The following is an 8,763-nucleotide window of genomic DNA, read 5'->3' as shown; positions in this document are numbered from 1 at the left end:
GCCACTGACATGGTGATGCAGAAGTCTCTTGCAGAACGAGCCGCGTACGTGCTGGCTCCGTGTTGCGTCGGTAAGATCAAGCTGAGCGAGCTGGCCTACCCTCGTTCAGCTACCTTGGCTGCTGAGCTCACACGTACCGAATACGAGGTGCTGGCGAAGGCTGCAGACTTCGGTCACTCGAGCAGCACTACTATGGCCCACACCGACATCAATCGCAGACGTCGACGCTGCAAGACGCTCCTTGAGAGTGATCGCAACATGCGCGCTGAAGAAGCACAGTACGATACGTTCATGTTCGTTATGCACCCTCCTACTGCTACGCCGAAGAACGACGTACTGGTTGGGATCCCACGAAATCTCACGGCTGAGCAAAGCGACCGGCTGTTCCAGCTCGAGTGCGAGGCTGCTCTATCGACCGACGCGCTCGTACACAAAGCAATGTTCGGCGTATAGACAAATAATAGATTGTATGTTTGCCTTGACGTGGCGTGTTAGATATTACGGTGACGTTTATCGAGGTTTGTGAGGAAACGAAGCTCTAACGCGTTGTAACAGCTCGCGAGTATCGGATGACTGGAAATCGCGGCAATCTACCAGCATTAGAGGTGCCGAGTTGGATGTAGTCTTCTCAAAAGTCATGACTCCTTCTAGGTTCATAAGCGCAAACTGCATATTTGCTGCCCATCCGTGCGCAACTTGCACCTTCGTGTGCATTGTTTGCAGGAACTCCGAACACGGGACCCCCATGAGGCGCGTCACGAATTCTTCAGCCACGTCTGCTTCCCTCGTGGCAGTGCAATCCTCCACAGACACTCGCAACTGGTACTTCCCAGTGTTAAACTGAAAGCCTACCACCGACTTAATACACGCACGAAGCTGGAATCTAGTCGTTGTTGCTGCCTTCGTCGGTGCTGCCAGCATTGGAGAGTGTGCTGTGAAGTACTGGAACGGGCGCGTTGGATTCAGCGGCGGTGCTACTACAGGTATCCGATTACCTTTCTCCTTTTGGACCAGTAGTGAAGAATTTGACTTAGTCTCAGCAACGTGGACTATAGTGCTTACCGATCGTGTAAATGTCGAAATTTGCTGTGCTTGAGGTTTATAGGATGACGTCTCCCTCACACTTTGCTCCATTGACGGTGATCGCGGCCGCTTCCTGGAAGGGATTGTCCTGCTTCGTGCTGTGCTGATGTTATCCGTACTGACAGGAAGTCGAGGGGTCTTCGGGCTGTAGAAAAGGTGCTCTACCATTGGGTCTGTGGTATCACTATCCATGTCTTCACCCGACGAAGGAGCATCTACAAACACTGACGGGACTGCGATGTTTCTGGCGACGTTGGACGGAGCAGCGGGATTGTTCATGTTCATGGGTGCTGAAGGAGCAGCGTTTCTCGCGCTGTTTGGTTGGAGAATATTGCTTGACGCTGCAGTTATCGTAGGAGGTCTAGCGACTGACTGTTGTCGAGCAGGAGGTGGAGCATCAGGTTGTTTCTGTTGTGACGAACTAAACTGTGACGTCACCAGAGCAGCTGAATAAGCTCCAGCACTCAATCCATTCGTCTCCGTAGGTTGAGTCACTTGTCCATTGCCACGCCCTGAGTAATCTGCCGATGTCTCTAATAGCTGGCAATTTTCAGGTCCCAACATGAGCAATCCATGCCTCACTGGCACATTTTCCACCACAATTTTGGTCCCGCGAGGCACTTTCACACTAAACTGTGGCAGTGAACTGTATTCAAACCCGAAGACCAATTGGTGACCATCCGTAAGCCCGAGTTTGAGTGTGCGCGCTGGTCCAGCAGTCGAAAATTCGGTGCGATGCTCGTAATTGGCGGCAATGTTGGCCACGTCTACCACCTGCTCAGTGGCAATCGCACTGTGAGTATACCAATATTGCATTGAATATGTTTGTCTTTCCGCTGGTAACCTCACCTGAAGGATGCACATGCCCTGGAGGGTGGAGCCGTTGAGCTTCGCGACGTCCGGAGGCAGCACTGGCCGGCAACTTTGGTGCAGATCCGATTGCAGCAAACGCCCGAACAGGTACGCACCATACGGAGCCTGTTGCCGAGCACCGCCGGTCGCAGTCCGGAACTTCTGGAGTTCGCGTGCCTCCCATTCCGGATCCAGCGCCTCGTAAGGCAGATGCCGGCCTCCTGCCGGCGGTGGTGCCATGCGCTGCAACTATTATTGCAAAAATAACAATAAAATTCATGTTAATTTTCACCAAAAATAAAAATAAAAAGTTACCAATGTTAAATTTCATCACCAATGGCAAAAAAAGTCACAATTAACCCAATGTTATTTTTCACCAATAAATGAAAAATAAATAGCTGTCAATGTTAAATTCCATCACCAGTTGCAAAATTCACAAAATCTCCAATGTTAAATTTCACACCATCAACAAATTTTGTGACAAAATGGTGAATATTAACAGAAACACTGGTCATGTGAAGTTGGTCTTACATGTGCCCTTCCATTTACGCAATTTTATGTTGATCATAACGACGTTATTCTACGTTAACCTTGATAATGTGATCGTTATCACCTCCAGTGTACGATGGCACTGTACGTGCGAATGGAATGGATTCTGCAGCGTTCAAAAGGCCATCCGTCGCAAACTAGCCGACACAAGCAGAAACACAAATAATTAGTACAAATTTTGCACTGAAGCTAACGCACGGTTAACTTACCTCTGGGTGGTCGCGGAGCGCTAGTACTTGCGGTAATTCGATCAGGTGCAACTTGGCGTAGCGCAGTACAACAAGTCCACAACCAATTGATAGCAAATAGAACGCCCAGGTGCGCATTACCGCCTTCTCGCGCTTGGTTTGCACGAGGAACGCGAGACAAGCAACGTACGTCGCCACAAACAGCACTAGCAAAGGCCATGTACGTTTACGATAGTGGCTTTTGATCTTGCTTGGACTTAGTGACGATGGGAAGCGGCCCACAAACTTATCAATCTTGCGGATGTAGTAGCCCAGGATCCTGAGTCGGTATTGGTCTTCCGCTTGGACAATCTAGCTCCAACAAGCCATAAAGCGATTAATTCCTACATAGCATTGCGCTTTTCAATTGGCAAGACACTCACCTCCGTCCAGTAGGCCGAGCGCATTTGTAGTCCTTCAGGCCATAGCACGTAGTAACGGTACTGCGCAACAGCATTGACGAGAAACACGTCAGATCTTTAGTCTTGACCAATTGAACGCAACCAACTTCTGCTTCGCACCAGCGCCAGCGCCAGCTCCACTAAACACACAAGCGCCACCACCAGGAACACGATCGTGTCCACGAACCAGTCACGTGTGCAGAAGACGATGCAAGACGGCACCACGAACACCAGCAGCACGCGGGCAAGTCCCAGCGCAAAGTATCTGCGCTCCTGGATCGCCAACGCGTCATCGAGTAGGTGTGGCGCAAAGTGGCGTACGATGCTGCGCTTGTGGCCTTGGTTCCCTTCTGCGGTGACTAACATGGATGATCGAGCTCCTTCGCTGTGACTCTTTGATTATGACTGCTGTTTCCATGCTTCAAGAAGATCGGGGATTTCATTGGATAAAAATTGAATATAGATAGGCCAGCGACGGCTTCAACTTCAGCTGTTCGTCTACTTTTTATGGTCGCTGAACTGTTAATCGGTCTTGTTGTCGTCCAGGCTCACGTTCACCGTCTCGGGTGAGACCTCGGGCAGCTCGACTTCCGTAGTCTCGTCCCGAGGCGACTGCGGCTGGCTGTACGACTTGCTGTACTTCTTGCTAAAGCCGACGGTCGTGGACACTGTGCTGACGGCAGCCTTGAACTTGCGGCGTGCGTTGAAGCGACGCAGCTCCTCCAGAGCGCTGGTGAGCTGAACAGTGGCCACCTCCGTGCCCGTGACCCAGCGGTGTGCCAATAGTTGATCCACCGTCGCACTGAAGAGCAAACATTAAAACGAGGATTAGTATTGGAGAGAGCAAAGACCAATAAAAATGGACGTACCGTTTCTCCGGGTCCACGACGAGCATCTGCGAAATGAGGTCCTTGGCGTCGTCTGAGACGTGGTCCCAGTACGGCGAATCGAACTGGAATTTGCCCTTCTTAATTTTCTTGAAGAGCGCGTTGTGGTTGTCGTCATGGAACGGTGGGTAACCGCACAGCAATATGTAAGTGATGACACCAATGCTCCAGATATCCACCGTCTTGCCATACGGTTTGCCCTCGAGAATCTCCGGCGCAACATATCCGGGCGTACCGCAGGCCGTCACTAGGCCCTCGCTGTCGAATTCGATCCTCTTTGCGAAGCCAAAGTCTGCCAGCTTGATGGAGGCATCGTCGTCCTTGCTGGTGAGCAGGAGGTTCTCCGGCTTCAAGTCGCGGTGCACGATGTTGGCGTCGTGGCAGTATTTAATGGCTTCAAGAAGCAGTTTAACCAGATCGCGAGCTTCTCTCTCGTTGTAATACGACTAGAAAAACGAGGGGGGGGGGGACAGCAGGCATGCGGTAAGTAAAAAAATGTCGTAACGAAAGTTATTATAGTCGGCACCAACCTTCTCAACGATACGATCAAAGAGCTCACCACCCTCCATGAACTCCGTTACGAGATAGTAGAATTTTTCCTCGACGAAGAAATCATGCAGGATCATGATGTTCGGGTGATTCATCTGCAGTTATAAAAACAAGTAGCGAATTAGACTTTCTGCCTTGTAAAAGCACACAAGCCGCAACAGCTAACCTGTTTCAGAATGGCAACTTCCGTAGTCAGGGCCTCAATATCCTCTGCGACCAAACCGTCGCGTTTAATACATTTGATGGCGTAGCGCTGGCCCGTCGGCTTGTGAACGGCGATGCGCACGACTGAGAACGTGCCAGAGCCGATGACCTTGCCCAGCGTGTACTGCTCCTCGAAGCTGTTGGGGTTTGTAGTGGCCGGCGCCGGCTTGCCGTTCGCTGCGGCATTGTTCTCGCCGTTGGCGTCTGCATGGGCGTTCCCATTCACAACATCCTGGTCCTGGAGAGAGAAAAGGTGTTGATTAGTGCAGGATCGCAGACAAAGCCAATGCAACCAAAGTGGCGCTTACTGGCTTGGAATTGACGCAGCCCATGTTGCTTCTTGTTGTGGCAGCTCGGGAGAAGGAGTCAGTCGAGTGCTGCAGCCGGTTCTAGTTGCGTTGTGGTGTTGCCAACAGCACTAATACCTGCTCTTCGTGAGCCGTTGTATAAGGCTAAAACGGATCGGTCTGTCAGCTAAAAATAGACGAATTGAGCCAATCAAAAGGGGAGTATCGCACGGGTTAGGGGCATTTATTTGAGATGCTTCAAGTACGTGGCCAAGATCTAAGGTAGGTTCGCTTTCTGCTCAGGTAGTGAAGGTGAACTTGTCACCCTGGCCAGTCATTGCGCAACAGTGTGGGTGAGTTAGATCAAGGCGAGTCGGCCAGGAAGATGCGGCTTTGAGCGTGTACCTGACGGAGCTTCGTGTTGAGCTTGGGCTCCTTGTACGAGATCCGCTTGATGGGTCTCGTGGAGCGTCTGCTTCGGAATGGACTGCGCTGGTGGCCGAAGCGTCTGGGCACACACGCCGATTTGGTGCAGCGCGTTCCAGAAATCATGCGGGGTGTCGACGGCCGAGGAATCGTCTGGCCTGTTCGATTGCCTAAGCCATAGTAATCTCCCTGGTGTCGTGCGTTAGCTTTACATCAAGCGCTACAGAAATGCAATTTGGACGCACCCGCCGGAGTTTCGTGTTGAGCTTGGGCTCGACGTACGACATGTCGGTATCTCGCTGGCGTAGTCGCCACTTCACACCAGCCTGTCAGCACGGACGCGATGAGTTTCACTGCATTGAGCCAAGCTGTCAGGAAGGGCGCACCTGCGAGCCTGTTCGTTTCGAACTGGTGGTAACGTGATTTGTGGACACAACATTTGCTGTTGTTACACTGTTCCGTCTGCTTGTTTTAGAGATAGTCGCCATTGCATCTTCACTTTCTGTTGAGGTTTCGTTCTCCTGGTACAGACCGCATTAGCCACAATTGTCGCTTCACAATGTCCAGCTTACCTCTATGATCATTGGTTGCTCTAAAGCCACTGAAGCTCTCGGATACGTCGCCGCAAGAAGCACTCGCGGTTCCTGGTCATACATTTAAAGACAGTAATAGGCGCTGCTGGTCAACATTTGCCGTCACTCTCATACGCACAGAGTAAGTGGATCTACAGTTCCGAACTGGAGAGAGTGGTGGATCCGGCTCGAAGTGCGTGTTTTCCAAGATCGCACGAGCGCCTTTGTCCAGATCCTCGAAGTTGCATTGAGTCGCCTTGTCCTGCACTGCGCCAGCAGGGAAAAGCTCGGTTAATTTGCGTACCAAAACGCACATATACGAGCTGTCATACCCTCAGCAAGTTTGTATCGCGCCTCCATCCATTCCACCACTACCATATCAATAGTCAGCATTAGAAAAAGTCTCGGTCGTCATTTCTCCAGTTGAAGAATTTCCAGTTCTCACCTTTGTCCGAAAAAACAGTGCTCTTAGCCGCTCGAGCTGCAACAATGCAGCGTCAGTATAGCCATGAGTAGGTTATCAGTCACAGCCAACGTTTACCTTTTGTAAGCTCCTGCTTGGTTGTAGTCTGACACAAAAGACCAGAGTACGATGAGAAGGCATAGTTAATCATCAATTTTTCGAGCCAACTCACCAGCGCTTTGGCCAGCTCGCGATTCTTCTCTGAAAACATGCAGACTTTTCCCCGGAGCTGACGCAGCTCCTGCATGATACTGAGTGCGCGCGTGCCGCCGCTGGGCTGGGTCATGGTGGTCAAATGTGAGAAAGTGATCTTCAAACGACGTAAACTTGAAATGGATACTTAGTGAAAACGTTACTTTGCACAAGGTCGCAAAATTTAACAAAAAGGTACTTATACAAATATACGCAATAGCATTTCACATTTTAACTCGGCATAATGATTGACGTCGAAGGTGACGCCGTGTTCGGGTCGTTCCCAAACGAGAGATTCCGCTTCGGTGTAGAACATGCGAACGGCATTGGGGAGATCTGGCTGGAGAGTCAAGCGTCCAAGAAACGCTGGTGTGTGCATCACGGGTGGGCAAAAAGACCCGCACTCCAATACTGACATTTTCCCTATCTGCTTGCAGGGGGGTGTGAGGTGACGGATGTGGCGGCTTTCACTCCAGCAGACGTAGCATTACCCCCAAAAGACAGTGCTTCATTATGTGGCGGTGTGTACTGATGTCATCGACTTCATTTGCAAGGCAGAATTTATCTTTTACATAATTGTTAATTACTTCTCAGGTCAGTTTGAGGGAATCCGCTTCCAATCGTGCAAACCCCCGACCGAAACTTGTGCGAGAAGACGAAGACGAGTCGTTACAACTGGAGGTGTCAATCAAAATGGGGATGGCAGACTTGGCGTGGGCACCTAAGTATGTTTTCCCAATGGCTTTAGTCTCTCAGAGTCCTCTACCAGCTGAAGTGCAAGCAGAGCAGATTACGCTCCTAACTGCACAAGTTCAGGAGCTCTCCAACAAGAAGTAAAAACATTGAAGCAGCAGATGAAAATTGTACTACAGGCACAAACTGCAGTCCATCCACTATCAACAGTATCGAAGATGGTACATTCTGCAGCTTCACGACTCTCACCAGCACCGATGGCACCTGATAATGTGGTCGTAGTGGAGAAGCAGGCACCAATGTCCACACCTACGCGTGGAGACGAAGGATGGGGTGATATCATTGGCCATTCTCATTACAAACTCGTGCAAACGGACGAGTATCGAGAGACTCGAAACCCGCTCGGCATGACAATACGCAGCCACCGACAGCACACCTGCAAAGTGTGTTCTGTACTGCGAGACAATAGGAAGCGCGCAGCTCAGTCATCTTACTATTGCCGGGAGTGTGCCGACCGACGTAATGGCGGTATGATCTTCTTGTGCGATAAACCTCGGCCACATGATCCCAAAGAATACCGGAATGCTACTTGCAGTCAAATCTGGCACTTGATGTGGAACAACGGGGAAAGTATCCCACAGACTGGCACATCATTCATTAGGATGCGGAAAAAGTTAAAAACTGATTCCGATTGAGAACGAAGCCTACTAAACCAATGTGGCGGCGAGATCCTCTTTGGAAATACAAAGCATCAACTTCTCTATTCCAATCGCTTCTCGCCTTGCAGTGTCGAGTATGGATACAACAGCATCGCTACTTGCACATGATTTCGATGACTGGCGATCGTGTACGCGTTTTCCCCTTTCTACAACGATACAAAGAACACAATTACGTTCGGAGACTGCTACAATGGAAGTGACCTCGGTGGACTTACCTTGTTTAATGCATACGGATCGGTTCCTTCACGAAGCAATAGCTGGACGACACTGGTGCGTCCACCCTGTGCGGCTTTATGGAGGGGTGAGCTTCCGTCGTGAGCTGCGCAATTGGTACTAGCTCCAGACGCGACCAGCAACTCGCAGATTTTTGCATTTCCAAGTAGTGCTGCGTGATTAAGTGCGCTACATCCGGTCTGCGAAACAAAAGATCTAATCAAGTAGCGCAAGACAACTACTGGCAAAGACAACGTTTACCTGGTCGGTGATGTTCGGGTCAACGCCATTCTTGGTCAGAAGCTGGTGCACTCGGTTATAGTCGTTATTGAGCACAGCCACGTGCAACGGGGTTGTTGCTGTTGCAAAGGTGGGGTCACGCATCTGAGCATAATATCGCTTGAAAGACGCGCTTAGTTGCAATGGCGAACAAGTACTCATTCGAA

At 50.5% G+C, this 8,763-nt stretch overlaps 8 protein-coding genes across 8 annotated transcripts; 3 read left to right on the top strand and 5 right to left on the bottom strand.

Moving 5' to 3' along the window:
- Positions 1-9: 9 nt before the first annotated feature.
- Positions 10-453, top strand: PPTG_09225 (hypothetical protein; the record flags this gene model as incomplete). Its single annotated transcript, XM_008904108.1, has 1 exon — positions 10-453. One exon carries the CDS (start codon positions 10-12, stop codon positions 451-453), a length of 444 nt encoding a protein of 147 aa, XP_008902356.1.
- Positions 256-2,191, bottom strand: PPTG_09224 (hypothetical protein). Its single transcript, XM_008904107.1, has 2 exons — positions 1,933-2,191; positions 256-1,857 (listed from the first exon to the last, which is right to left on the bottom strand). The coding sequence occupies exons 1-2, from the start codon at positions 2,173-2,175 to the stop codon at positions 511-513; spliced, it is 1,590 nt and encodes a 529-aa protein (XP_008902355.1). The 5' UTR covers positions 2,176-2,191; the 3' UTR covers positions 256-510.
- A 319-nt stretch (positions 2,192-2,510) lies between these two features.
- PPTG_09223 (hypothetical protein) lies at positions 2,511-3,478 on the bottom strand (the record flags this gene model as incomplete). The annotated part of the gene is made up of 4 exons (XM_008904106.1): positions 2,511-2,621; positions 2,694-3,023; positions 3,095-3,154; positions 3,233-3,478. 4 exons carry the CDS (start codon positions 3,476-3,478, stop codon positions 2,511-2,513), a joined length of 747 nt encoding a protein of 248 aa, XP_008902354.1.
- Positions 3,479-3,634: 156 nt separating this feature from the next.
- On the bottom strand, positions 3,635-5,084 carry PPTG_09222 (CAMK/CAMK1 protein kinase; the record flags this gene model as incomplete). Its single annotated transcript, XM_008904105.1, has 5 exons — positions 3,635-3,914; positions 3,982-4,445; positions 4,530-4,643; positions 4,715-4,990; positions 5,061-5,084. 5 exons carry the CDS (start codon positions 5,082-5,084, stop codon positions 3,635-3,637), a joined length of 1,158 nt encoding a protein of 385 aa, XP_008902353.1.
- Positions 5,085-5,402: 318 nt separating this feature from the next.
- Positions 5,403-6,786, bottom strand: PPTG_09221 (hypothetical protein; the record flags this gene model as incomplete). The annotated part of the gene is made up of 9 exons (XM_008904104.1): positions 5,403-5,654; positions 5,711-5,791; positions 5,852-5,986; positions 6,038-6,109; positions 6,177-6,304; positions 6,370-6,408; positions 6,483-6,518; positions 6,579-6,606; positions 6,673-6,786. 9 exons carry the CDS (start codon positions 6,784-6,786, stop codon positions 5,403-5,405), a joined length of 885 nt encoding a protein of 294 aa, XP_008902352.1.
- A 150-nt stretch (positions 6,787-6,936) lies between these two features.
- PPTG_09220 (hypothetical protein) lies at positions 6,937-7,529 on the top strand (the record flags this gene model as incomplete). The annotated part of the gene is made up of 3 exons (XM_008904103.1): positions 6,937-7,063; positions 7,130-7,215; positions 7,287-7,529. The coding sequence occupies 3 exons, from the start codon at positions 6,937-6,939 to the stop codon at positions 7,527-7,529; spliced, it is 456 nt and encodes a 151-aa protein (XP_008902351.1).
- A 17-nt stretch (positions 7,530-7,546) lies between these two features.
- On the top strand, positions 7,547-8,080 carry PPTG_09219 (hypothetical protein; the record flags this gene model as incomplete). The annotated part of the gene is made up of 1 exon (XM_008904102.1): positions 7,547-8,080. The coding sequence occupies one exon, from the start codon at positions 7,547-7,549 to the stop codon at positions 8,078-8,080; it is 534 nt and encodes a 177-aa protein (XP_008902350.1).
- Positions 8,081-8,145: 65 nt separating this feature from the next.
- On the bottom strand, positions 8,146-8,758 carry PPTG_09218 (hypothetical protein; the record flags this gene model as incomplete). The annotated part of the gene is made up of 3 exons (XM_008904101.1): positions 8,146-8,250; positions 8,320-8,517; positions 8,579-8,758. The coding sequence occupies 3 exons, from the start codon at positions 8,756-8,758 to the stop codon at positions 8,146-8,148; spliced, it is 483 nt and encodes a 160-aa protein (XP_008902349.1).
- Between the last annotated feature and the right edge of the window lie 5 nt (positions 8,759-8,763).

This window comes from Phytophthora parasitica (genome assembly GCF_000247585.1).
Source record: "Phytophthora parasitica INRA-310 unplaced genomic scaffold supercont2.17, whole genome shotgun sequence".
In the NCBI taxonomy this organism is placed as follows: Eukaryota; Oomycota; class Peronosporomycetes; order Peronosporales; family Peronosporaceae; genus Phytophthora; species Phytophthora nicotianae.
The sequence above is the reverse complement of the archived record's forward strand: the minus strand, read 5'-3'. Positions and strand labels throughout refer to the sequence as shown.

Bases quoted from the DNA above. Each gene is read 5' to 3' on its own strand.
- PPTG_09224 (XM_008904107.1), bottom strand. From the start codon at position 2,175: ATGGCACCACCGCCGGCAGGAGGCCGGCATCTGCCTTACGAGGCGCTG. The intron at 1,858-1,932 runs GTGAGGTTACCA...GCCACTGAGCAG, and splicing joins AGGGCATGTGCATCCTTCAG to GTGGTAGACGTGGCCAACAT.